The sequence below is a fragment of the Scomber japonicus genome, chromosome 20 (assembly GCF_027409825.1).
Source record: "Scomber japonicus isolate fScoJap1 chromosome 20, fScoJap1.pri, whole genome shotgun sequence".
Classification (NCBI taxonomy): Eukaryota; Metazoa; Chordata; class Actinopteri; order Scombriformes; family Scombridae; genus Scomber; species Scomber japonicus.
Genome location: NC_070597.1, coordinates 3,600,516 through 3,628,015, shown reverse-complemented (window position 1 = coordinate 3,628,015; position 27,500 = coordinate 3,600,516). Strand labels below are relative to the sequence as shown.

The 27,500-nt window shown below is 44.8% G+C and overlaps 1 protein-coding gene across 1 annotated transcript in view; it reads right to left on the bottom strand.

Moving 5' to 3' along the window:
- The window catches only part of LOC128381445 (serine protease HTRA1B-like), a 69,348-nt gene that overhangs the window by 33,931 nt on the left and 7,917 nt on the right, over positions 1 to 27,500 (bottom strand). Inside the window, 3 exon segments of the mRNA XM_053341461.1 lie at positions 20,455 to 20,544; positions 21,286 to 21,400; positions 24,718 to 24,817. Of these exon segments, the coding sequence (XP_053197436.1) occupies positions 20,455 to 20,544; positions 21,286 to 21,400; positions 24,718 to 24,817 (305 nt within the window).

Here is a 27,500-nt window from a genome sequence, read left to right as displayed (position 1 = left end):
GAGAGAATGAAAGAGAGAGAATGAAAGAGAGAAAGAAGTAGAAACAGTATGCATGCATGTACAGTATGTGTCTATAAAGTAAGATGAAGAAGAGAAGAAGAGAGAGAGAGAAAGAAAGAAAGAGAGTGAGAGAGACAGAGAGAGAGAGAGAGAGAAAGAGAGAGAGAGAGAGAGAGGTAGAGAAGAGAGAGAGAGAGAGAGCGAGAGAGAGAGAGAGGGAGAGGGAGAGAGAGAGAGAGAGAAAGAAATGCATCTATAAAGAAAGACAAAGAAGAAGAAGGAGAGGAGAAGAGGAGGAAAAAAGAACTGAAGTAAGTGTGAAGTGGAGTGATGAGTAGAAGGAAAAGCTCTCCTCTCTTCTTTCTGCTCCCTCGTTCATTTGTTTCTCCTGTTGTTGACGTGAAGGTGTGAAACCACAGGAATGCTCCGGCACACCTGCGGAGGTGTGTGTGTGTGTGTGTGTGTGTGTGTGTGTGTGTGTGTGTGTGTGTGTGTGTGTGTGTCCTGCAGTCTTGTATGAGTCACTGCACACGACTGAACTCATTAAAACATGAAGACAGGGGAGTCAAACATGTGGCTCATGGGCCAGAGCTGGACCGCTGAGGGCTCCAATCCGGTCCTTCCTTCCTTTATTCCTTATTTCCTCCCTTCCTTACGTCCTTACTTCCTTCCTTCCTTTATTCCTTCTTTCCTTCCTTCCTTCCTTCCTTCCTTCCTCCCTTTATTCCTTCTCTCCTTCCTCCCTCCCTTGCTTTATTCCTTCCTTCCTTCCAGCCAACCTTCCTTCCTTCCTTCCAGCCAACCTTCCTTCCTCCCTTGCTTTATGCCTTCCTTCCTCCCTTTCTTCCTTCCTTCCTTTATGCCTTCCTTCCTCCCTTTCTTCCTTCCTCCCTTTCTTCCCTTCCTTCTTTCCTTCCTCCTTTTATTCCTTCCTTCCTTCCAAACTTTATTCCTTCCTCCCTTTATTCCTTCTTTCCTTCCCTCCTTCCTTCCTTCCTCCCTGGCTTTATTCCTTCCTTCCTTCCAGCCAACCTTCCAACCTTCCTTCCTTCCTTCCTCCCATTATTCCTTCCTTCCTTCCTTCCTTCATCCCTCCCTCACTTTATTCCTCCCCTCCCTCCCTCCCTACCTCCCTTCCTTCCTCCCTTCCTCCCTCCCTCCCTCCCTTAATTCCTTCTTCCTTCCTCCTCCCTCCCTACTCTACACAGAGATAGTGACTCAGTTTTTCCTTTTCTTCAACAGTTTGTATTAAAGTCAATTTAAATATAAACCAAATCTGCTCGTCTGCGTAACAAGAAACTTTTAACATGATGGGAAACTGTTGAGACAGACACACACACACACACACACACACACACACACACACACACACACACACCTAGAATCATGGTGCAGCATATACAGACATAAACAAGGCGAGCTGAGTCATGAATGGATTCGTTCAGCTGCTCTAATCTACAGTTTTACTCCGTTAGTTAAACATAAAGCTTCTCTGTCCTCCGACCGTCTGAGAGCTGAAACACCCAGCGGGGAAGAAAGGAGGAGGAGGGGGGGGGGGGGGGGGGGGGGGGGTGTAGGAGGTAGGAGATCACAAGGCAAAGAGGGGACGAGGAGTTTAGGATAGTAATTTAAAAGATGCCGACTCAAACAAACACAAACACACAAAACCACAACAAGAGAAACATGACAGTGGTTTAAAGTCTTCTTCTCCTTCTCATTATCTCTCTGCTTCCTCCCGTCTCTCATTTCTGCTAATGTTGTTTTGTTGTTGCTGCTGAGAGTCAGAGAGAAGTTCATTATCTGTTTTTATTCTATTTTAGCTTGATTTAACTTTTTTTTTTTTAATTTTTGGGCTTTTTGCCTTTAATGGACAGGTTAGTAGAGATAGACAGGAAACAGGAGGCAGAGAGGGGGGCAATGACACACAGGACAGGACCGCTCGGTGCGGGATTCGAACCGGGGTCGCCTGCAGCGAGGACTACAGCCTCAACACATGTGGCGGGGCGCTCCTCCCACTGAGCTAAACTCCGCCACAGCTTGATTTAACTTCTGATTGAACACTTTTAATCATGTTTTTATGTTGCTACGTGTTGCTTTTAAATCCTTTCTTGATGCATTTTATGTTTTATGTAAAGCACATTGAAATGCCCTTGTTATTATAATGTGCTATTCATACCCCTTTTCCACCGAGCTGGAGCCAGTGCTGGTTCGGAGCTAGTGCTAGAGCCAGTGCTCAGTTGGTGCTAACCCGAGCACCTCTTACGAACCTGTTGCTTTTCTACGTCACTGTATAACATAGCCAGCGTGCGACTTTGAAGCACTTCCATGATTCACCAGTGAGAGGCAGCAACATGGTGCAAGGCATCTAGCCTGCCGGAAACGAAGAAGAAGAAGCAGACGAAGATGAAGAAGAAAAAGAAGACGAAGAAGAAGACAAAGAAGAAGACGACGGCTCTGGCAAAATCTTTAACCCTCTGTAAATGCCACGCTAGCCGGCTAATAAACGTTAACCCTGCTAGTCAGCTAATAAACGTTAGCCCCGCTAGTCAGCTTATAAACGTTAGCCCTGCTAGCCGGCTAATAAACGTTAGCCCCGCTAGTCAGCTAATAAACGTTAGCCCTGCTAGCCGGCTAATGAACGTTAGCCCCACTAGTCGGCTAATAAACGTTACCCCCGCCCCCAGTCCGCTGACGTAATCGGTTCTAGCTTTAGACCAGCAAAGAGTTGGTGCTTGCTCTGGCTCCCGTTCTGAGGCTCGGGGCTGGAGCTTTGGCGGTGGAAAAGCAAAGAACCGGTGCTTAGTCAGGCTCTGGCTCCAAACCAGCTCCAGCTCGGTGGAAAAGGGATAACAAATACATTTACCTTACAGTCAGCAGGTTAAAGGCTCATTAATGATCTTTAGCTTTGAGATTTTCAGAGTGGAGGAGAACAAAACTTTGCTTTTAGTAGCTGAAGGTGTGAAAATAAAACCTTCCATCGTATTGAGTCTCAGTAGCACTGTGTGTTTTCTTTTACCCTGATATGTGTAAATAAGTTTAATAACTGCTTGTTGATGCTGTTTTATAAATGATGATGATACAGTTATCTCACCCCAAACCTTGACCTTTGACACCTTGTAAGATGTTGACTTTATTTATTTGATAGTTTTTATTGTATAGCTGTTATTTCTCCTCATGTTTTATGTCTTTTAATTTATTTTATGCCTCATATGAGCTGTTATGTCTTTTATTTATTCTTCTCTACAGCACTTTGGTCCACTGTAGTTGTTGTAAAGTTGGATTGGATTGGATAGTGTCACATTAAGGTAAATAAAGTACATTTTCATTATATGTAGTTTGTTTAGTAAGATTATCATAACATTTATAACCTTATTAATTTTACTTTGACATTTTCTTTCTGCCTTCTTTCTGTCTTCTTGTGCTTGTGCAGATATTTCAGGTCTCAGATCAGATCAGCGTCTAAAGTAATATAACACTCTGTTTGATTTACTGTAAAAACAATGTGAACAGGAAATGAAAAGTTGTATTTTCCCCTCATCTTTCTTTCTTTTTGACTCCCTCATTATTATTCTCTCTCTCTCTCTCTCTCTCTCTCTCTCATTGTCTCTCTCTCTATCTCTCTGTCCCTTCCCCTCTCTCTCTCTCTCTCTCTCTCTCTCTGTGTGTCCCTTCCCCTCTCTCCCTCTCTCTCTGTCTGTCTCTCCATTTCTCAGTCTCTCATTGTCTCTCTCTCTATCTCTCTGTCTCTTCCTATCTCTCTCTCTCTCTCTCTCTCTCTCTGTGTCTGTCTCTCTCCCTCACTCTCTCTCTCTCTCATTGTCTCTCTCTCTCTCCCTCCCTCCCTCTCTCTTCCTCTCTCTCTCTCTCTCCCTCCCTCCCTCCCTCTCCCCATGTTTCACAGAGCTTTCAGCCGCCTGGTTACACAAACAGGAACTTTTGCCAAACTCTCGGAGGAATTCACAGAGGAGGGATAAAAACCTAAGAGGTGGAAAAAAATCCGGAAAATTCAAACTATGATTATTATTCCCTCCAGACTTTAAATACACCGAGCCCTGAAATGATCTTTAGAAGGTCATAACTGTAACTGTGTATTTTAATTCACTTTAAATAAGGAGTTGAGCGTGAGTGCAGCTGTGTGATTGGCCTCGGAGCTGATCAGCTGATTCACAGACTTGTGTCATGGAAAACGATCGATGCTGGATCGAGGTACGTACTGTTGTCCTCGAGTTAAGGAAAGGAGGGAGGGAGGGAGGAAAGAAGGAAGGAAGGAAAGGAGGAAGGAAGGAAAGGAGGAAGGAAGGAAGGGAGGGAAGGAGGAAAGAAAGAAGGAAGGAAGGAAGGAAGGAAGGAAGGGAGGAAAGTAGGGACGAAAGAAGGAAAGAAGGAAGGGAGGAAGGGAGAAGGAAAGGAGGAAGAAAGAAGGAAAGGAGGAAGGAAGGAAGGGAGGGAAGGAGGAAGGATGGAAGGAAGGAAGGAAGGGAGGAAAGTAGGGACGAAAGAAGGAAAGAAGGAAGGGAGGAAGGGAGGAAGGAAGAGAGGGAAGGAAGGAAGGATAGAGGACAGAGGAAAGAAGGAAGGGAGGAAGGAACAAAGGAAGGAATGAAGGGGGGTGGAGGGAGGAAAAAAAGAGAGAAGGAAGGAAGGAAGGAAGGGAGGGAGGAAGGAAGGAAGGAAGGAACAGTCAGTTTGACCCAGGAGGACGACAGGAAGGTTAAAGCCAGAATATAAATTCTTCTTGTCTTTCTATTTTTCTGCTCACCACACACACACACACACACACACACACACACACACACACACACACACACACACACACACACACACACACACACACACACACACACACACACACACACACACAGGAATGTTCCAGTTTCTGGTGTCTCTGGTGTCTCCATCAACTCAGATATTCTTCTGATCATTTAGGGAAAGAAAAAGAAAAGGGTCCAAACCATCATGTCAGCTGGTTTTAACGAGAGCTCAACGATGTCTGAACTGTCTGCACTCATGAGCTCACTCACAGACTTTATGTTTCCTCATAAACGCTGAATGAAAAAGCTTAATATCATGTTTAGATGTCCTTTCAGATGTAACCTCTTCTTTCCTTCCTTCCTTTCAGATGTAACCTCTTTAAAAGTTTGCATAAGTCAAACTCATATTGTCGTATTAAAAAAAGAACAGACAAAAACTTCAATATAAGCAACACAAGTATGCACATATATTGAATACTGTATCATATCCTCAACTATGAAGGGCATTAACCTTTGTGTCGTCCTCCCGGGTCAAATTGACCCTGTCTGTTTTGACTGTTCCTTCCTTCCTTCCTTCCTTCCGTCCTTACTCCCTCCTTCCTTATTTCCGTCCTTCCTTCCTTCCTTCCTCCCTCCTTATTTCCTTCATTCCTTCCTCCCTCCCTCATTTCCTTCCTTCCTCCCTCCTTCCTTCTCTCTTTCTTTCCTCCCCTCTACCTGCCTCCCTTCCTTCTTTCCTTCCTTCCTTTCTTCCTCCTTTCCTTCCTTCCTTCTTCCTCCCTTCCTTCCTTGACTCGAGGACAACAGGAGGGTTAACCAGTGTATAATCACCTAAACTAGCATTGTTAGATGCCAGTAAATCTTACACACTGCACCTTTAAACATCGTCACAGTCAAAAGTGTAAAAATTATCAAATAAAGTCTAAACTGAGATATTAGAGATATTTATAATGCAGTATATTCTTTAGTTCTGCAGACAGTAAAACATCCTCGTATCATCCTGACATCATGTGGTGACAGCAGCATGAGGAGTGTGTGTTCGTGTGTGTTCAGTGCAGATCAGTGTTTAACAGCTTCAGGTGTCATTACTGCAGACGGAGCGGTGGGACGTGTAGCTGCATGTTGAGGACAGATAAGAGTCTGCTTCAAAAACTATCAGACGAGGCTTAACACACATAGAGAGGTTTTATTCACACTTTTATCTACATGAACATTTGCTCCGGTTCTACTTTCTGTTTCTTTGATATTATGATTGTAATCTCAGTTTGACCCAAACTGACTTTGTTGATCTTTAGATTATAAAAAAGAAAAGATTTTGGCACAGAAAAGTGTGAGAGTGAGTAGGTGGGACATAAAACAGGCAGTTATTGATTCATATCAGATGTGTAGATGATCAGAGTCGTTAATATAGAGCTGGAGATGTAAAGAATATCGCTTCTTATAGTCCTATAAGAAGCTAGAAGGGTTATAATGTGATGTTATAGAGTAAGAAATGTTGAATTTGATTATAAGTGGAGGAAATTGGGATTAATTAGTGAATAAAAAATCATATTTCTGTTCTGATTTGGTCTGTATGATTCGAGTCTGTTGTGTAAATGAACATTATACTACATTTATTAGGACATATTTATATATTAGGGGGAAGCCTTAAAGAGACAGGAGCTAAAACAGCCTGAATGTAGGTAGAATGTTCCAGAATCTTTGGTCGCTAAGGTGGTTGCTGAGCTGGTTGCTAGGGGGAAGCCTTAAAGAGACAGGAGCTAAAACAGCCTGAACGTAGGTAGAATGTTCCAGAATCTTTGGTTGCTAAGGCGGTTGCTAAGCTGGTTGCTAAGGGGGGCCTTAAAGAGACTGGAGCTAAAACAGCCTGAATGTAGGTAGAATGTTCCGGAATCTTTGGTTGCTAAGGCGGTTGCTAAGCTGGTTGCTAAGGGGGCCTTAAAGAGACAGGAGCTAAAACAGCCTGTTAATAGACAGAGGCTGAACTGAGCGGCTGCATAAAGGACCAGTAGAAGATAAATAAGGAGTTTTTAAGTGGAAAGATTGTAACATACAGCCTTAAATGGGCATCTATTTCGTAGCCTTGGTTACTAAGGGTGTTGCTAAGGTGTTCCACGTGTTGTCCAAGTTATTCGCAACGTATTTTGGATTCTGGCTCATGCTTGTACGGATGTGATTTTGAGAAGTTGACGTTTGGACTAAAGAAGTGAAATCCTGCTACTATAGTTAGTTTTATATAGAAGCTTTGGTTGCTAAGGTGGTTGCTAAGGGCTGTGTTCCGTGGTTGCTAAGGGCTGTGTTCCGTGGTTGCTAAGGGGGGTCTTAAAGAGACAGGAGCTAAAACAGCCTGTTAATAGACAGAGGCTGAACTGAGCGGCTGCATAAAGGACCAGTAGAAGATAAATAAGGAGTTTTTATTCCAGTAGAGAAACAGAGTATAAACACAGAGCTGGAATAAGTCTCCTTTAAATGTGTTTTTAATCACCATGACAGATGCACTTTGGCTGATGTGAGACGTTCAAGTTTGCTGGATTTTTAAGTACTTTATAAATCGCTGAGTTGGATCCTGAGAAGTTTCCTATAGTTTGTAATTATGATGAATTAAGTGACAGGGTGTTTTTAAGCTAAAGTACATCTTGTTTCATGCTGTCATTTAATCATTTAAAGTACATAACAGCAATCAGACAGGTGTGTGTGTGTGTGTGTGTGTGTGTGTGTGTGTGTGTGTGTGTGTGTGTGTGTGTGTGTGTGTGTGTGTGTGTGTTGGGAGGGGTGGAGGGCTATAAGTCATTGGAGCAGAAGTCTTTGGCTTTTCGTGTTCATGTTAACCACAACCGCAAAGTGCTGAGCAATTTGTGGATTTCTGCTGGAAGTTCGTCTCCTAAAGCTCCAGTTACTCAACACCCCCCCCCCGTCCCCCCTCCCCCCCTTCAAAAAATCCCCCCTCCCTCCCCCTCCACCCATCTTCACCTCCGCCTAAAAAACATGCCGAGAAAACCACCATCGTCTCTGTCTGACCTCAAACATGAACTTACCCAACCTGCAGCCTCTCTCTCTGTGTGTGTGTGTGTGTGTGTGTGTGTGTGTATGTGTGTGTGTGTATGTGTGTGTGTTTAATACATATTTCTCTCTGTCTGCACAAAAAAAAAAAAAAAAACTTGTTTTCCACATCTGAGACACACCTGAGTTGAATTAAAGGACGCTGCTGAAAATAACAACAACAACATGAGAGAGAAGTATGTGTGAGAACTTAAAGGGAAAATCACTGAACACACTTCAGAAAAACAGATTATGAAAATCTAAAACTGTGAGGACTGTTCCTTCCTTCCTTCCTCCTTTCCTTCCTCACTCCTGTCCTTCCTTCTTCCTCCCTCCCTCCTTTCCTACCTTCCATCTCTCCTTCCTTCCTCCCTTCCTTCCTTCCTTCCTCCCCACTTTTCTTCCCTTCTTTCAGCCCTCCTTTCCTTCCTTCTCTCCTTCCTTCCTCCCTTCTTTCCTTCCTTCCTTCCTTTCTTCTCCCTCCCTTCCTTCCGTTCTCATTTCCTTCCTTCCTTCTCCCTCCCTTCCCTCCTTCTTTCCACCATCCCTTCCTTCCCTCCTTTCCTTCCTTTCCTTCCTTCTTCCTCCCTTCCTTCCTCCTTTCCTCCCTCACTCCTGTCCTTCCTTCCTTCCCTCCCTCCTTCCTTCTTCCCTCCTTTCCCTCCTTCCTCCCTTCCCTCCTTCCTCCTTTCCTTCCTCCCTCCCTCCCTTCCTTCCTTGACTCGAGGACAACAGGAGGGTTAAATGTTTTATACAGCAGCACACATGACATCATTTAATCCCCCCAAATCAGATCTGCCTGAGTTTTAAATTACCCCCCCCCTCCTCCCTCCCTCCTCCCCCCTCTAACCTTTCATTACAGCTCCGTCATTACACTAATAAGAGACTTTTATTTTGAAACAGCCACAGCGATTACTGAGAGAAATGTGAGAATGAGCTCTTCAAAGCGAGCGTTGTTAATTTGCTGTAATGTAGAAAGAATGTAGAAATGTAAAACTGCTAATTGAAGAGTTTTATATCATCTCATTACAACAATTACTGCTATCATGCCTGAGTCTGGAAGTATCTTACTCCTGTTGTCCTCCAGTCAAGGAACGAAAGGAGGAAGGGAGGAAGGGAGAAGGAAAGGAGGAAGGAAAGGAGGGAGGGAGGAAGAAGGAAGGAAAGGAGGAAGGAAAGGAGGGAGGGAGGAAGAAGGAAGGAAAGGAGGAAGGAAAGGAGGGAGGGAGGAAGAAGGAAGGAAAGGAGGAAGGAAGGGAGGAAGAAAGAAAGAAAGGAGGAAGGAAAGGAGGGAGGGAGGAAGAAGGAAGGAAGGAAGGAAGGACAAAGGAAAGAAGAAAGGAAGGTAGGAGGGAGAAAGGAAAAGAGGAAGGGAGGAAAGAAAGACAGAGGAAAGAAGAAAGGGAGGACGAGAGAAGGAAGGAAGGAAGGAAAGAAAGAAGGGAAGAAGGAAAGAAGGACAGAGGAAAGAAGAAAGGAAGGTAGGAGGGAGAAAGGAAAAGAGGAAGGGAGGAAAGAAAGACAGAGGAAAGAAGAAAGGGAGAATGAAGGAGGGAGGAAGGAAGGAAGGAAGGAAGGAGGGAAGGAGGAAGGAAGGAAGGAAGGAAGGAAGGAAGGAAGGAAGGAAGGAGGAAGGAAGGAAATAAGGAGGGAGGGTGGGAGGAAGGGAGGAAGGAACAGTCAAAAAAACTCCCAAAGAAGAAGTGCTTTACTCTAATGGCATTTCATGATGGCAGGAAGGATGTTTGGTGTATAGATGGGATTAACAGGTATGAGCCTGCCCTGCTGAGAGACCGCAGGGAGAAAATTACATGTTTGAGTTTAAATGTCCTCGTCTTTATTCCTTTCTTCCTTCCTCCCTCCCTCCCTTCCCTCCTTCTTTCCTCCCTTGCCTCTTTCCTTCCTCCCTCCCTCCCTTCCTTCCTTCTTCCCTTCCTTCCTTCCTCCCTCCTTTCCTCCCTTGCCTACTTCCTTCCTTCCTTTCTTCCTCCCTTCCCTCCCTCCCTTCCTTCCTCCCTCCCTCTCTTGCCTCCTTCCTCCCTCCCTCCCTCCCTTCCTCCTTCCTTCCTTCCTCCCTCCTTTCCCTCCTTCCTTCCTCCCTAATTTCCTCCCTTCCTCCCTTCCTCCCTTTCCTTCCTGAGTCCAGATCAGAGTTGCATCATATCTTGCTTTCATCAGTACAGCCAGACTACATTCATTCCCTGTTTTCTCTCATTCTGTCTCTATGTGTGTATCAGCAGCTGGTTTATAATCTTCTCTGAGCTGCTTTCAGTCACAAACAGGCTCCTATTCAATACTTTGGTTCTTTATTTTAGTCGTTGATCCCTCACATTTAAATACATGTGATCTCTTTGTTTCATTAAAGTACAACAACAAGAGAAGTATCTGTGTGAGAACTTGCAACAGCTTATAAAAATCTAAAATTGTGAGGGCTAAAACTTGCTTCACCCCTCCTGTCCTTCCTTCTTTCCTTCCTTCCTTCCCTCCCTCCTTTCCTTCCTTCTTTCCTCCCTTCCTTCCTTCTTCCCTCCTTCCTTTTTCCAAACCCAGATCTTCATCTTCACTAAACTACATCACTACATCATCCCTCCTTTCCTTCCTTCCTTCCCTCCTTTCCATCCTCCCTTCCTTCCTCCCTCCCTCCCTCCCTCCTTTACTTCCCTCCTTACTCCTCTTTCCTTCCCTTCTTCCTCCCTTCTTTCCTTCCTTCCTTCCTTCCTTCCCTTCTTCCTCCCTTCTTCCTCCCTCCCTTCCTTCCCTCCTTCCTTTCCTCCCTCCTTCCCTCCTTACTTTGTCTGAAAACAGAAAACGAGACATTCTCCTTTCTTTTATTTGTCTGACCTCTTGCAGGATGTCTGTATAAAAAAATCCTTCCTCTCTCCCTCCTTTCCTTCCTTCTCTCTTTCTTTCCTCCCCCCTACCCTCCTCCCTCCCTCCTTTCCTCCCTTGCCTCCTTCCTTCCTCCCTTCCCTCCTTACTCCTCTTTCCTTCCTCCCTCCCTCCTTTCCTTCCTTCTTTCCTTCCCTCTTTCCACCCTTCTCTCCATCCTTCCTCCCTTCCGTCCTTACTCCTCTTTCCTTCCTCCCTCTCTCCTTTCCTTCCTTCTTTCCTCTCTTCCTCCCTCCCTTCCTTCCTCTTCTCCCTCCTTTCCTTCCTTCCTTCCTCCCTCCCTCCTTTCCTTCCTTCTTTCCTCTCTTCCTTCCTTACTCCCTCCTTTTTCCAAACCCAGATCTTCGTCTTCACTAAACTACATCACTACATCATCCCTCCTTTCCTTCCTCCCCCCCCTCCCTCCCTCCTTCCTTCCTTCCTCCCTCCCTTCCTTCCCTCCTTCCTCCCTTCCCTTCCTTCCTCCCTTCCCTTCCTTCCTCCCTTCTTTCCTTCCTTCTTTCCTCCCTTGCCTCCTCCCTCCCTCCCTCCCTCCCTCCCTCCCTCCTTTCCTTCCTTCCCTCCTTCCTCCCTTCCTCCTTTCCTTTCTTCCTCCCTTCCTCGCTCCTTTCCTCCCTTCTCTCCTCCCTTCCTTCCTTCCTCCCACTGACCCTCTGAGGTTAGTAGTGTTTTTCCATTCCTGTGATTTTTAGCTGGACTGAACTGAACTCGGCCGTCCAGTCATCGCTGGACCAGAACAACGTGCGAAGTGCAAAGTGTTAACCCACATGAAAACTTTCCCCGAGTCTCCTGACCTGCTCTGCTCAGATATCCTCTTTCATGACTCATCACATTATTTGGCTTTAAATGAATCCAGTAAACTCAAATTCAAAACAGGCTTTTTTGTCCACAAAGAAAAAAAAAAAAAAAAAAAAAAGCACATTTTTCCAAATCCAGATCTTCGTCTTCACTAAACTACATCACTACATCATCCCTCCTTTCCTTCCCTTCCTTCCTCCCTCCTTTCCTTCCTTCCTCCCTCCTTTCCTTTCCTTCCCTTCCTTCATCCCTCCTTTCCTTCCTCCCCTCCTCCCTTCCTCCTTTCCTTCCTTCTTTCTCCCTTCTTTCCTCCCTTCCTCCCTCCCTTCCCTCCTTCCTTTCCTTCTTCCTTCATCCCTTCTGTACTTTCTTCCCTCCTTTCTTCCTCCATCCCTCCTTTTCTTCCCTCCCTCCTTTCCTTCCTCCCTCCTTTCCTTCCTTCCTTCCTTCTTCTTCCCTCCTTTCCTTCCTTCCCTCCTTCCTTCCTCCCTCCTTTCCTTCCTTCCTTCATCACTCCTTTCCTTCCTTCTTCCTCTCTCCCTCCCTCCCTCCTTTCCTTCCTTCCTTCCTCCTTCCTTCCTTCATCCCTCCTGTCCTTCCTTCTTCCTCCCTTCTTTCCTCCCTTCCTCCCTTCATCCCCTCCTTCCTTCCTCCCTCCCTCCATTCCTTTCCTTCCTTCTTCGTCCCTTACCTCCTCCCTTCCTTCTTCCTTTCCTTCCTTCTTCCTCCCTTACCTCCTCCCTTCCTTCTTCCTTTCCCTCCTTTCCTCCCTTCCTTCCTTTCCTTCCTTCCTTCCTTCCTTTCAGTCCAGTCATCGCTGAACGTGCAAAGTGCAAAGTTCTAACCCACATGAAAACTTTCCCCTGATACTTTAACACCAGAAGGAGCAAACCCACAAATCAAACATCTTTTCAACAAGAACAAACAAACATGTCTTTTTAGGTTTCAGGGCTTTACAGTACTCAAAAAGTTAATTCTCGAGGCCAAAAAGATCCATAAAAATAAACTGGAACATCTAACGAGCCTTTCAGCGAGGTGGGACTAGCCAACGAGTAAGACCACCTGTGCACCCACACCCCAACGCCTCCGCCAGTAATAAATATCCCAAAAAATAAATAAACAGCTCCTCCACCCGATGTGATGCCTCAGCAGAGTGTGAGAGCCTTCTGGACTCGGTGCCCCTTCCTTCAATCGGGATTATGAGCCAGACATCAACGCTCCCGAAGCTGGATGGAGTCCAAACTTCTGCTTTCTGGAAGTAACACCCATCCTTCACTCTCTCTCTCTCTCTACCTCTCTCTTTTTCCCTCTCTCTCTACCTCTACCTCTCCCTTTTTCTTTCTCTACCTTTACCTTCCTCTCTCTCTCTCTACCTCTACCTTTTTCTCTCTCTCTCTCTCTACCTCTACCTTTTTCTCTCTCTCTCTCTCTCTCTCTACCTCTCTCTCTCTCTCTCTCTCTCTCTCTCTCTCTCTCTCTCTCTCTCTCTCTACCTCTACCTCTACCTCTACCTTTTTCCCTCTCTCTCTCTCTCTCTCTCTCTCTCTCTCTCTACCTCTACCTTTTTCTTTCTACCTCCCTCTCTACCTCTACCTTTTTCTTTCTACCTCTCTCTCTCTACCTCTACCTTTTTCTTTCTCTCTCTCTCTCTACCTCTACCTTTTTCTTTCTCTCTCTCTCTCTCTCTCTCTACCTCTACCTTTTTTCTCTCTCTCTCTCTCTCTACCTCTACCTTTTTCTTTCTACCTCTCTCTCTCTACCTCTACCTTTTTCTTTCTCTCTCTCTCTCTACCTCTACCTTTTTCTTTCTCTCTCTCTCTCTCTCTCTCTACCTCTACCTTTTTTCTCTCTCTCTCTCTCTCTACCTCTACCTTTTTTTTCTCCCTCTCTCTCTCTACCTCTACCTTTTTCCCTCTCTCTCTACCTCTACCTTTTTCCCTCTCTCTCTACCTCTACCTTTTTCTCTCTCTCTCTCTCTCTCTCTCTCTCTCTCTCTCTCCCTTTTCTTTCTACCTCCCTCTACCTTTTTCTTTTTCTTTCTTTCTCTCTCTCTCTGTCTCTCTACCTCTACCTTTTTCTTTCTACCCTCCCTCTACCTCTACCTTTTTCTCTCTCTCTCTACCTTTTTCTTTCTCTCTCTCTCCTCTCTCTCTCTCTCTCTCTCCCTCTACCTTTTTTTCTCTCTCTCTCTCTCTCTCTACCTCTACCTTTCTCTCTCTCTCTCTCTACCTCTCTACCCCTCTCACTCTGTACTTTAACAATCCCTGCTTTATGGAAAAACATCAATTGCCATCTCTGTTCCTAAAAAAGCAAACAAACCCACACCCATCAGAGGTAAACCATCACAGGTCTGGAACGAAATGCTTTGAGAACCTGGTCCATGTATTCAGAAGAAGAAGAAGTGCCTTATCTTCTTCATTGTCAAGTAGGCAGTATAACCACACAAAGAGTCATTTTTTTAATCTGGCTCTGGTTAAAAAAAAGATTGAATGCAGGTATTGTTTGACTGGAGAACTACTCGGCGCTCGGTGGTTAGGATTGTTGGGTTCGATATCTGGCTGGAGTAGAGTTGGGTTTTACAGTTTCCTCCTATTGTCAAAAACATGTAATTCTCCTGTCAGTGCCTGTGACCAAGGTACTGACTTAGAACTAGAGTAAGCTGCCCACTGCTCCTAGTACTTAGGATTGGTTCAATGCAGAGACTGAATCTCACTCTACAACAACAAAAGTACCTTCACCTTACTTGGTAGTAGGGCTGGGCAATTACTCGAAGAACGTGTTCATCTACACCGTGGGCCAGAACCGGCCCGCTGAGGGGTCTATTCCGACCCACTTTCCTTCCTGTGTTCTTTTCCTTCCTTCCATCTGTCCTTCCTACCTTCCTTCCGTCTGCCTGTCTGTTCTTCCTTCCTTCATTCCGTCCCGTCCGTCCTTCCTTCTTTCCTTCTTTCCATCTGTCTGTCCTTCCTTCTTTCCGTCTGTCTGTCTGTCCTTGCTACCTTCCTTTTTTCCTTTCTTCCTTCCTTCCTTCCTTCCTTCCGTCCGTCCATCCTTCCTTCTTTCCTTCTTTCCGTCCTTCCTTCTTTCCTTCTGTCTGTCCTTCCTTCTTTCCGTCTGTCTCTCTGTCCTTGCTACCTTCCTTCCTTTTTCCTTTCTTCCTTCCTTCCTTCCTTCCGTCCGTCCGTCCGTCCTTCCTTCTTTCCTTCTTTCCGTCCTTCCTTCTTTCCTTCTGTCTGTCTGTCCTTGCTACCTTCCTTTTTTCCTTTCTTCCTTCCTTCCTTATGTCCTTCCTTCCTTTAATCCTTCTGTCCTTCCTTCCTTGCATCTTTTTAATAATCGGGCCACATGAGATCAAATCGGTCTGTATGAGTTTGACTCTTCTGATCTACACCCTTTCAAAATAAAATAAGCAGCAGACACATACATATCCAGCAATGAGTCTCTATCTGCATATCAACACTCCATATCCCATTTTATCCCATTTTTAGCTTCCTTCACATCTAAAAAAACTAAATAACCGCTCCCCAAAAAACACCAATCCATCCTTCCAGTCTCACCAGACGAGAGACGGTAGAAGTGGTGAAGAGTTTTGGCATCACACTAGACATTAACATCCGCTTTAACCCTTAAACAGACAACGTGCACAGGAGATACAGACTCTTTAACCTTCCTGTTGTCCTCCCGGGTCCTTCCTCTGTCCTTCCTTCCTTCATCTGTCTGTCCTTCCTTCCTTCCTTCCTTCTTTCCTCAGATCTAAGTTCAGCTGTTCCCTCCTTCTGTCCTTTCTTCCTTCCTTCATCTGTCCTTCCTTCCTTCCTCCCTCCTTTCCTTCCTTCTTCCTCCCTTCCTTCCCTTCCTCCCTCCTTTCCTTCCTTCTTCCTCCCTTCCTTCCCTTCCTCCCTCCTTTCCTTCCTCCCTCCCTCCTTTCCTTCTTACCTTCCTTCCTTCCTCCTTCCTCCCTCCTTCCTTTCCTTCCTTCTTCCTCCCCTTCCTCCCTCCTTTCCTTCCTTCTTCCCTTCCTACCTTCTTTCCTTCCTCCCTCCTTCCTTCCTTTCCTTCCTTCTTCCTCCCTTGCTTCCTCCTTTCCTTCCTTCTTCCGTCCTTTCCTTCCTTCCTTCTTTCCTTCATTCCTTCCTTACTTCATTCCTTCCTTACTTGAGGTGCAAATGACATAACTAGTAAGGCCTGTTTAAGGGTTAATCAGCACACTAAAGGATATTTACAAGTCCTGTCACCAGAGAGATTCACACAGCTATCTGTAAACTAAACCTCTTATTAGCCAACAAACTCATTGGTATTCCCATCCTAAACTTATCATCCCGGCGGATCTGTTGAGCAGCCAGACCACCCACACTACTTCCTTCCTGTTATGGGTAAAAAAAAAAAACTACCCATGTTGAGAAAGGCCTTTTTTTATAGAGCCTTGTTCTTACTGTACAGAGCTTAAAAAAAGTAACCTCCTCTTCAGTTATATGAAATCCAGCCTGTGGTGTGTGTGTGTGTGTGTGTGTGTGTGTGTGTGTGTGTGTGTGTGTGTGTGTGTGTGTGTGTGTGTGTGTGCCTCCTGGGTCTTCCTCCCCTCCTTCCTTCATTCCTCCCTCCTTTCTTTCCTTCCTTCATCCCTCCTGTCCTTCCTTCCTCCCTCCCTCCCTCCTTTCCTTCCCTTCTTTCCTCCCATCCTCCTCCCTCCCTCCTTTCATTCCTCTCTCCTTTCTTTCCTTCCTTCATCCCTCCTGTCCTTCCTTCCTTCCTCCCTCCCTCCTTTTCCTTCCTTCTTCCTCCTTCTTTCCTCCCTCACTCCTTTCCTTCCTTCTTCCTCCCTTCCCTTCCTTCATCCCTTCCCACCTACTGCCTTGCCTTGCCTAAGAATTAGCTTCACATCTGAACCAGGTAAAGTAGAAAGAGGGTTTACGTGTGTGTGTGTGTGTGTGTGTGTGTGTGTGTGTGTGTGTGTGTTGTGTGTGTGTGTGTGTGTGTGTGTGGTGTGTGTGTGTGTGTGGTGTGTGTGTGTGTGGTCCATATCTTTGTCTCGGCTGTGTGACTCCTGTAATTAAATGTCTCTGTATTTTTCTATAACTCTATAATCCTGTAATGTCTTATTTTGTTCGTGTCATGTATCCGCCTCGGAGGACAAGTACTCCGGTTTACTCCGGGTTTGTTGGAAAGTTAAACAGAAGGAGAGGAAATGGGAAAATAAGTTTCTAGAGAGTTGTTAACTAAAACATGACATGAGAAGGACAAACAGAAAGAAAGAAAGAAGACATGATAAATGATTTAAAGCCCTAAATATCGACTTGTTTTTTGCTATAACGTCTTGATTGAGAGGCTTTTCTTTCCTTCCTTCCTCCCTCCACGCCTTTCCTTCCCTTCCTTCTGGTCCTCCCTTCCGGTCCTTCCTCCCTCCTTTCCTTCCTTCTTCCTCCCTTCCCTCTTTCCTTCCTCCCTCCCTCCTTTCCTTCCTTCTTCCTCCCTTCTTTCGTCCCTTCCCTCCTTCCTTCCTCCCTTACTCCCTCCCTCCTTCCTCCTTTCCTCCCTTCCCTCCTTCCTTCCTCCCTCCTTTCCTTCCTCCATCCCTCCTGTCCTTCTTTTCCTCCTCCCTCCTTTCTTTCCTTCCTCCCTCCTTTCCTTCCTTCTTACTCCCTTCTTTCCTCCCTTCCCTCCCTCCTTACCTTCCTCCCTCCTTTCCTTCCTTCATCCCTCCTGTCCTTCCTTCCCTCCTTCATCCCTCCTGTCCTTCTTTTCCTCCTCCCTCCTTTCTTTCCTTCCTCCTCCTTTCCCTTCCTTCTTACTCCCTTCTTTCCTCCCTTCCCTCCTTCCTTCCTCCTCCGTTCCTTCCTTCCTTCCTCCTCCCTTCTTTCTTCCCTTCCCTCCTTCCTTCATCCCTCCTGTCCTTCCTTCCCTCGTTCCTTCCTCCCTCCCTTCTTCCCCTTCCTTCTTCCTTTCCTTCTTCCTTTCCTTCCTCCTCCCTCCTTTCCTCCCTTCCCTCCCTCCTTCCCTCCTTCCTTCAGAAAGAAAGAAGACATGATAAATTATTTAAACCCTAAATATCGTCTTGTTTTTTGCTATAACGTACATTTTACTCTTGATTGAGAGGCTTCACTTTCTCAAGTTTTCCTTCCTTCCTTCATCCATCCTGTCCTTCCTTCCTTCCTTTCTTCCACCCTTCCTCCTTTCCTTCCTTATTCATCCCTTCTTTCCTCCCTTCCCTCCTTCCTTCCTCCCTCCCTCCCTCCACTCCTTCCTCCTTTCCTCCCTTCCCTCCTTCCTTCCTCCCTCCTTTCCTTCCTTCATCCCTCCTGTCCCTTCCTTCCCTCCTTCATCCCTCCTGTCCTTCTTTTCCTCCTCCCTCCTTTCTTTCCTTCCTCCCTCCTTTCCTTCTTTCCTCCCTTCCCTCCTTTCTTCAGAAAGAAAGAAGACATGATGAATTATTTAAACCCCAAATATCGTCTTGTTTTTTGCTATAACGTCATTTTACTCTTGATTGAGAGGCTTCACTTTCTCAAGTTTTCCTTCCTTCCTTCATCCCTCCTGTCCTTCCTTCTCTCCTTCCTTCATCCCTCCTGTCCTTCCTTCCCTCGTTCCTTCCTCCCTCCCTCCTTTCCTTCCTTCATCCCTCCTGTCCTTCCTTCCCTCCTTCATCCCTCCTGTCCTTCTTTTCCTCCTCCCTCCTTTCTTTCCTTCCGCCCTCCTTTCCTTCCTTCTTACTCCCTTCTTTCCTCCCTTCCCTCCTTCCTTCCTCCCTCCTTTCCTTCCTTCCTCCCTCCTTTCCTCCCTTCCCTCCTTCCTTCCTTCAGAAAGAAGGACATTATAAATTATTTAAACCTCAAATATTGTCTTGTTTTTTGCTATAACGTCATTTTCCTCTTGATTGAGAGGCTTCACTTCCTCAAGTTTTCCTTCCTTCCTTCCTTCCTTCTGTCCTTCCTTCTCTCCTTCCTTCCTTTCTTCCACCCTTCCTCCTTTCCTTCCTTCTTCCTCCTTCTTTCCTCCCTTCCCCCCTCCCTCCTTTCCTTCCTCCTCCCTCCTTTCCTTCCTTCCTCCCTCCTTTCCTTCCTTCCTCCCTCCTTTCCTTCCTTCCACCCTTCCTCCTTTCCTTCCTTATTCATCCCTTCTTTCCTCCCTTCCCTCCTTTCTTCCCTCCCTTCTTTCCTTCCTTCCTCCCTCCCACCCTCCTTTCCTTCCTTCTTCCGCCTTTCCTTCCTTCCTCCCTCCTTTCCTTCCTTCCTCCCCTCCTTTCCTTCCTTCTTCCTCCCTTCTTTCCTCCCTTCCCTCCTTCCTTCAGAAAGAAAGAAGACATGATAAATGATTGAAAACCCTAAATATCGTCTTGTTTTTTGCTATAACGTATTTTACTCTTGATTGAGAGGCTTCACTTCCTCAAGTTTTCCTTCCTTCCTTCCTTCCTTCCTTCATCCCTCCTGTACTTCCTTCCCTCCTTCCTTCTCTCCTTCCTTCCTCCTTTCCTTCCTTCTTCCTCCCTCCTTCTCCCTTCCCTCCTTCCTTCCTTCAGAAAGAAGACATGATAAATGATTGAAACCCTAAATATTGTCTTGTTTTTTGCTATAACGTCATTTTCCTCTTGATTGAGAGGCTTCACTTCCTCAAGTTTTCCTTCCTTCCTTCCTTCATCCCTCCTGTCCTTCCATCCTTCCTCCTCTCCTTCCTTCCCTCCTTCCTCCCTCCCTTCTTTCTTTCCTTCTTCCTCCCTTCTTTCCTCCCTTCCCTCCTTCCTTCCTTCCTCCCTCCCTTCCTTCCTTCCCTCCTTCCTTCAGAAAGAAGACATGATAAATGATTGAAAACCCAAATATCATCTTGTTTTTTGCTATAACGTAATTTTCCTCTTGATTGAGAGGCTTCACTTCCTCAAGTTTTCCTTCCTTCCTTCCTTACTTCCTTCCTTCCTTCCTGATGAAGACGTAACGTGAGCTTCCCCTGTTTAAAACACCAGCAGCCGCCACTGGTTGCAGGTATATATGCATCATGTGCTGTAATCACTCAGCTCTCCGAAATCCAACAACAACACAAAAAAAAGAGAAAAAATAAAAAGCCAAATTCTGGGACGGACTAAAGCTGTAAATCATTCCCAGTCGACACCTGATCTGATTGTTTCTCAACAAATTCTCCACTTTCACAACCGCACAGAAAACATCTGCAGACTATAAAGAAGCGGAAGAAACATGATGTGAGGAGGAAGATCATCCAGAGTCCAATACATCGAAGGTCTGACACGACACTGTCAGCGCACAAAGTGAAGGGAAGACACAATAAAACTAGAACAAGAATGATCTCATGCATTCATCTCTCTCTCTCTCTCTCTCTCTCTCTCTCCATCTCTCCATCTCATCCCAACCTCTCTCTCTCTTCATCTCATCCCAACCTCTCTCTCTCTCTCTCTTCATCTCATCCCAACCTCTCTCTCTCTCTCTCTCTCTCTCTCTCTCTCTCTCTCTCCATCTCATCCCAACCTCTCTCTCTCTCTCTCTCTCTCTTTCTCTCCATCTCTCCATCTCATCCCAACCTCTCTCTCTCTCTCTCTCTCTCTCTCTCTCTCTCTCTCTTCATCTCATCCCAACCTCTCTCTCTCTCTTTCTCTCTCTCTCTTCATCTCATCCCAACCCCCCTCTCTCTCTCTCTCTCTCTCTCTTCATCTCATCCCAACCTCTCTCTCTCTCTCTCTCTCTCTCTCTCTCTCTCTTCATCTCATCCCAACCTCTCTCTCTCTCTCTCTCTCTCTCTCTCTCTCTCTCTCTCTCTCTCTTCATCTCATCCCAACCTCTCTCTCTCTCTCTCTCTCTCTCTCTCTCCCTCTCTCTCTTCATGTCATCTCAACCTCTCTCTCTCTCTTTTCATCTCATCCCAACCTCTCTCTCTCTCTCTCTCTTCATCTCATCCCAACCTCTCTCTCTCTCTCTCTCTCTCTCTCTCTCTCTCCATCTCATCCCAACCCCTCTCTCTCTCTCTCTCTCTCTCTCCTCACAGGTGTATCGATCTTGATCAGAGCGATGTCGGCCTTCTCATCCACGTCTTTGATCTTGGCGTCGAATGTTGCTCCACTCTTCAGCTCCACCTGCAGGAAAAGAAGAAAATACCACATTTTCGTATTATATTCAAGGCAGAAGAAGAAATATCAGTTATGAATTGTTAGCTACTCCATTAAAGTCTGTATAAAGTAAGAATAAATATGTGTTCTGAGTTTGACATACCACAGAAAAGTGTGTTGTTAACCACCCTGCCAAATTTGAATGATTAAAAAAAATCACCAAATATATGAAATTAGGCTTCAAAGTTGAGTCCGCTTAAGCCCCGCCCCCTATCAAGTGTCACCTGTCAATCAAAGTCACCACCTCTACCAGAAACATGGACGCTACATCTGAGAGCTTTCTGCTGCTAACTCGGCTGCTAGCTCGGCGGCTAACTTGGCTACTAGCTCGGCAGCTAACTTAGCGGCTAACTCAGCTGCTAGCTCGATGGCTAACTCAGCGGCTAGCTTGGCGGCTAACTCGGCTGCTAGCTCGGCGGCTAACTCAGCTAACTGGCTAACTGTAGACTGTAGTAGTAGTAGTGTGTGCTGAATGTATTTCTACCTCTACAGCAGCAGGGGCGGGTTTATGCTAATCACTAAATCCTGAACACAGAAATGTTGAAACACAGTTTGTGAAGCCTAGCTCCACAATTCAAATCTAAATGGTTGAAATGCTTTTTACACTTTTTTAGAAATACATTTATGACCTATTTAATGTGTTTAGAAGAAAATGTCTGTATTCACTTTACACAGTCTTTAAGCGATATCGTCAGTTGCTTTACGAACCTTTACTCGATGCTTATTCGCGACCACGTGAGCGTTGGTGACGATGAGTCCGTCTTCTGACACAACAAACCCGGAGCCACTGGCGACCGCTACCTCCCGCTTTGTGAAAATCATCCTGAGCAGAAAGAGGAAGAGACGGGAAACATGTTTGTGAGCTTAAACACGAATCTGATTGCTTCCAACTCAACTAACAAGCTAACGTTAACCCTCCTGTTGTAGGAAGGAAAGGAGGGAAGGAGGAAGGAAGAAGGAAGAAAAGGAGGGAGGAAGAAGGAAGGAAAGGAGGGAAGGAGGGAGGGAGGGAAGAAGAAGGAAGAAAAGGAGGGAAGGAGGAAGGAAGGAAGGAAGGAAGGAAGGAAGAAGGAAAGGGGGAGAAAGGAAGGGAGGAAAGAAGGAAGGAAGTTAGGAAGGAGAGAGGGAGGGAGGAAGGGAGGGAGAAAGGAAAGAAGCAAGGGAGAAAGGTAGGGGGGAGGAAAGAAAGAGACAAGGAGGGAGAAAGGAAGGAAGGAGGAAAGGAAAGAAGGACAGAAGGAAGGAAGAAAGGGGGATGGAGGAAGGAAATAAAGAAGGGGAGAAAGAGAGTGGAAGGAAAGAAATAGAGAAGGAGGGAGGGAGGAAAGAAGGAAGGAAGGAAGGAAGGAAGGAAGGAAGGAAGGAGGGAGGGAGGGAGGGAGGAGAGAAATAGAGAAGGAGGGAGGGAGGGAGGGAGGAAGGAAGGAAGGAAGGAAGGAAGGAACCTGTGAGGACAACAGGAAGCTTAACAGAAAACTAAACATACTAAACATTCCTTCTACGCTGTTGAAGTTACTCAAGCTTTTATTTTGAAAGGTTTAACTGCAGCTGTGTTAAAGTGGTACTGAGTGTTTTATTTTGAAAGGTTTAACTGCAGCTGTGTTAAAAAGGTACTGAGTGTTTTATTTTGAAAGGTTTAACTACAGCTGTGTTAAAGAGGTACTGAGTGTTTTATTTTGAAAGGTTTAACTGCAGCTGTGTTAAAGAGGTACTGAGTGTTTTATTTTGAAAGGTTTAACTGCAGCTGTGTTAAAGAGGTACTGAGTGTTTTATTTTGAAAGGTTTAACTGCAGCTGTGTTAAAGAGGTACTGAGTGTTTTATTTTGAAAGGTTTAGCTGCGGCTGTGTTAAAGAGGTACTGAGTGTTTTATTTTGAAAGGTTTAACTGCAACTGTGTTAAGAGGTACTGAGTGTTTTATTTTGAAAGGTTTAACTGCATCTGTGTTAAAGAGGTACTGAGTGTTTTATTTTGAAAGGTTTAACTGCAGCTGTGTTAAAGAGGTACTGAGTGTTTTATTTTGAAAGGTTTAACTGCAGCTGTGTTAAAGAGGTACTGAGTGTTTTATTTTGAAAGGTATAACTGCAGCTGTGTTAAAGAGGTACTGAGTGTTTTATTTTGAAAGGTTTAACTGCAGCTGTGTTAAGAGGTACTGAGTGTTTTATTTTGAAAGGTTTAACTGCAGCTGTGTTATGAGGTACTGAATGTTTTATTTTGAAAGGTTTAACTGCAGCTGTGTTAAAGAGGTACTGAGTGTTTTATTTTGAAAGGTTTAACTGCAGCTGTGTTAAAGAGGTACTGAGTGTTTTATTTTGAAAGGTTTAACTGCAGCTGTGTTAAAGTGGTACTGAGTGTTTTATTTTGAAAGGTTTAACTGCATCTGTGTTAAAGAGGTACTGAGTGTTTTATTTTGAAAGGTTTAACTGCAGCTGTGTTAAGAGGTACTGAGTGTTTTATTTTGAAAGTTTTAACTGCAGCTGTGTTAAAGAGGTACTGAGTGTTTTATTTTGAAAGGTTTAACTGCAGCTGTGTTAAAGAGGTACTAAGTGTTTTATTTTGAAAGGTTTAACTGCAGCTGTGTTAAGAGGTATTGAGTGTTTTATTTTGAAAGGTTTAACTACAGCTGTGTTAAAGAGGTACTGAGTGTTTTATTTTGAAAAGTTTAACTGCAGCTGTGTTAAAGAGGTACTGAGTGTTTTATTTTGAAAGGTTTAACTGCAGCTGTGTTAAAGAGGTACTGAATGTTTTATTTTGAAAGGTATAACTGCAGCTGTGTTAAAGAGGTACTGAGTGTTTTATTTTGAAAGGCAGCTGTGTTAAGAGGTACTGAGTGTTTTATTTTGAAAGGTTTAACTGCAGCTGTGTTATGAGGTGCTCAGCTACTTCTTGCCAGAGCTTTAATTAATGAGACAGAGATTCGGAAAGTGGCTGTAACCTTTATTTACTTACACATGCTGAGTCTTAGTGGTCAGCTGCTGTTCAACTACTGAAATATTTCACTTATAACGTCGTAAAACTGTAACCAACTTTCCAGAAAATGTGCAAAAGAAAACACGGATTAATGTGTGTTTCCATCCACTGCAGCATTTATTGGACGCTAGGACTCTAATGTTTCAAACCTTCCATGCAGAGCTTTAGTGGAAAGCTGATGATAAGACAGAATAAATGCACAAATGTAATAAAACCATTAAAATAATAAATAAGAACTATTTAAAACAAGTCTGATGCCATTAAACCGTTGCAGAAGAAGACGGCATAATGAGATGACATCATTAAATTAACACCACATGATGGAAAACTAGATTTCTGTTTCTTTCACAAATTAAATTTAACCTTCCTAACGTCCTCCTGGGTCTTCCTCCCCTCCTTCCTTCATTCCTCCCTCCTTTCTTTCCTTCCTTCATCCCTCCTGTCCTTCCTTCCTCCCTCCCTCCTTTCCTTCCTTCTTCCTCCCTTCTTTCCTCCCTCAATCCTTTCCTTCCTTCTTCCTCCCTTCCTTCATCCCTTCCCTCCTACTGCCTTGCCTAAGAATTAGCTTCACATCTGAACCAGGTAAAGTAGAAAGAGGGTTTACGTGTGTGTGTGTGTGTGTGTGTGTGTGTGTGTGTGTGTGTGTGTGTCTATCCTGGTGGGGACCGAAACCTGATGTATTACTAACCCTGTGGGGACCTGAGTTTGTGTGAACCCCCAGAGTTCACACACGGTACTGCAGTGCACGAATTTCCCTGGTGGGGACCTTTTCCTGACAAAGTGTGTAAGTGTGTATATTAGCATGTTAGCTTCGTATTAGCATATTAGCTTAGCGATTAGCCCCCTGGGTTAGGGTCAGGGTTTCAATCCAACAATTGTTCAAATACTGAATATGAATTGTACTGTGGTCAACACTGATGTCAATTGTATGCTAATAGACGTTAGCATTACGGGTCCCAACGAGGGGGGGGGGGGGTTCAGATTTCAGATTTATGTGAGGGTTATTGATATTTCAAGTCATTTTTTTGTTCACACAGCATTATGATGAATTTAGGAGTTAACATTACGTCTCTAGACCCTTTAGAAAGGCGGGAACCCAGTCAGGGTCCCCACGAGGTAGTAAAACGTGTATGTGTGTGTGTGTGTGTGTGTGTGTGTGTACTGTTTCTTACTTGCGGTAAAGTTCAATATGAACGACAGCAGGTGCGATCTTCTCCACCACGTCAGCGATGAAGTTGTATTTGTAACGAAGGCTGTTTGGGTTCTGCTGACCTGAAGGAGGGAAAACACATGTTGTCAGTGAAGTGAATCTCACACACACACACACACACACACACACACACACACACACACCCTGGCTGACCTCTTTACACACACACACTCGGATGTGTTTTGTTCGCTGGCAGCGGTACGTGAGACCGATCCAACGCTCAGAAGTCACATGTTTGATCCTGAAAGCATTCGGGAAGGCAATAAAAGAAGCGGACTGTCACTCAGCTGTTTTACAATCCTAAAGTAAAACCCGTGTTTCGACTCTCGTTGCCAGGTTGGACCTTCCTTCCTCCCTCCTTTCCTTCCCTCAATTCCTTCTTTCCTTTGCTTCCCTCCCTTCCTTCTTCCTCCTTTCCTCCCTTCCTTCTTTCCTTTCTTCCTTCTTCCTCCCTTCCTTCCTTTCCTCCCTCCCTTCCTTCTTCCTTTCCTTCCTTCCTTCCTTCTTTCCTTTCTTCCTTCCTCCCTCCCTTCCTTCTTCCTTCCTCCCCTCTTATCCTTCCTATCCTTCTTCCTCCTTTCCTTCCTTCTTTCCTTTCCTCCCTTTCTTCCTTCCTCCCTCCTTCCTCCCTTCCTTCCTTTCTTTCCTTCCTTCTTCCTTCCTTCCTCCCTCCTATCCTTCCTATCCTTCCTTCCTCCTTTCCTTCCTTCTTTCCTTTCCTCCCTTTCTTCCTTCCTCCCTCCTATCCCTCCTTCCTCCTTTCCTTCCTTTCTTCCTTCTTCCTCCTTTCCTTCCTCCCTTCCTTCCTTCTTTCCTTTCCTCCCTTTCTTCCTTCCTCCCTCCTATCCCTCCTTCCTCCCTTCCTTCCTTTCCTCCCTTCTTCCTCCTTTCCTTTCCTCTCTTTCTTCTTCCTCTCCTTTCCTCCCTTTCTTCTTCCTCCCTTCCTTCCTTCTTTCCTTTCCTCCCTTTCTTTCTTCCTCCCTTCTTTCCTTTCCTCCCTTTCTTCCTTCCTCCCTCCTATCCTTCCTATCCTTCCTTTCCTCCTTTCCTTCCTTCTTTCCTTTCCTCCCTTTCCTCCCTTTCTTCTTCTTCCTCCCTGGATGCTGCTAACTCGTGAAGGTATCGTGGAGCGTTTTGGGCGTGATGTCGTGTTTGGTCTGAAGCGTGACGGCCGTGACTGTGAGCGGTCCAGATGTGGTGTGATGTGTGATGTGTGATGTGTGATGGGACCCGAACTGTAGCTGCTGTGTTAAACCTGATCCAGATGTGGAGGATTCAGCCGCAGTAGATATATATGTATGAATATATGAAGTGTAGGTCTGAGAGGGAGAGAGCAGCTGTTGACTGTCTTATAAAACAAAGGAAATGACTCAGAGCTTTAAAAGAGACGAAGCGATGGACGGGGACAGATGTTAGGATGAGCGTTTGATAAATTATAACTTTCTTTTTTCATCTCACTGTTCGTTTATTAATCGGCCCCTCCCTCTCCCTTCTCTGACCTGCTGGGACTTTTACACTTCTCATCCATCTGTTGATGTCGAAAAACATGTTTTTGAGCAATGTGACGTAAAAAAAAAAAGCAGCACGATTAAATAAAAACATATTTGTTTACGATGAAAACGGAGCGATATCAAGCAGCTGGGGTTTTATTAGTAACGCCAAAATTCTCCAAATGGAAGCAGTGGTGTATTTTACCAGGCGGGGAGTTCCTGTCCTCTGAAATGAGGCCAACCAGGAAGTAACTTAGAGCTGCATTCTATCAAAAGGCCACCAGGGGGCGACCGTCTCTATACAAGTCAATGGAGAATTCACCAACTTCTCACTTGATTTCTAACCTCAGTAAACGTTTTCAAAATGTGTTTATGGTCTCAATCTCTAGTTTAAAGCCTTCTTCAATGCAGTATGATGTTCATTTGGGACATTTTGGCCTCCCTGATTTTATATGTGACGATAAAGCAGGGTATGCATTAGGGCGTGGCTACGTCCTGATTGACAGGTTAATTGACCAATGTCCTCGAGATCCAACCATAGCAACCTCCCCGCTCCACCCATGGCCCCGCCTCATGCCCATATAAGTAGAAAGTCATTTTCTTTTATACAGTCTAGGGTGTCTACTTAACTACATTGCATTGTACTCTAACCTATTCTGTAGAAGTATCCAATCAGAAAAGTGATTTGTAATGATTTTGGAAGTCGTAGACTAGTTTCTTCAGATCAATATAACAAAAAAAACGTAGCTTCATTTTAATATATGAGCATCATGATGTAAAGAAAATATTTTATTTATTATAATGACAGTTTACCTGCTGTAAAGGCGTTTTTCCTCATTTTAATGTGAAACAAGATGCTTTTTCACATTAAAATGAGTACTGTAGATAATGGCTATATTTCGGCTATAACGGGAAAATGTTTAAAATATTAAACTGTATCTGTGTCTCATAGAAATTAATGTGTGTGAGTGTTTTAATTAATTGATCAGTTAACTTACTCTCTAATAAAGCTAGATCAGGTTGTAACAGCATATCGTCCGATCTGCGTCTCTATCAGAGAAAGAACCAATAAAAACACCTTATATAGGTAGAGGCCCTTGTATAAGCTCTTTTGGGTTTCTTGTACATTTCTTAAAAACTTCAAACTTCTAACTGGAAATAGGGTAATACATTTTCCTTTTTGAGAATGTTTACCTGTTAAAAATGGAAATTAGGGATTATAAAACGTACCTTTACTTGTTATAACAAGAAGGTT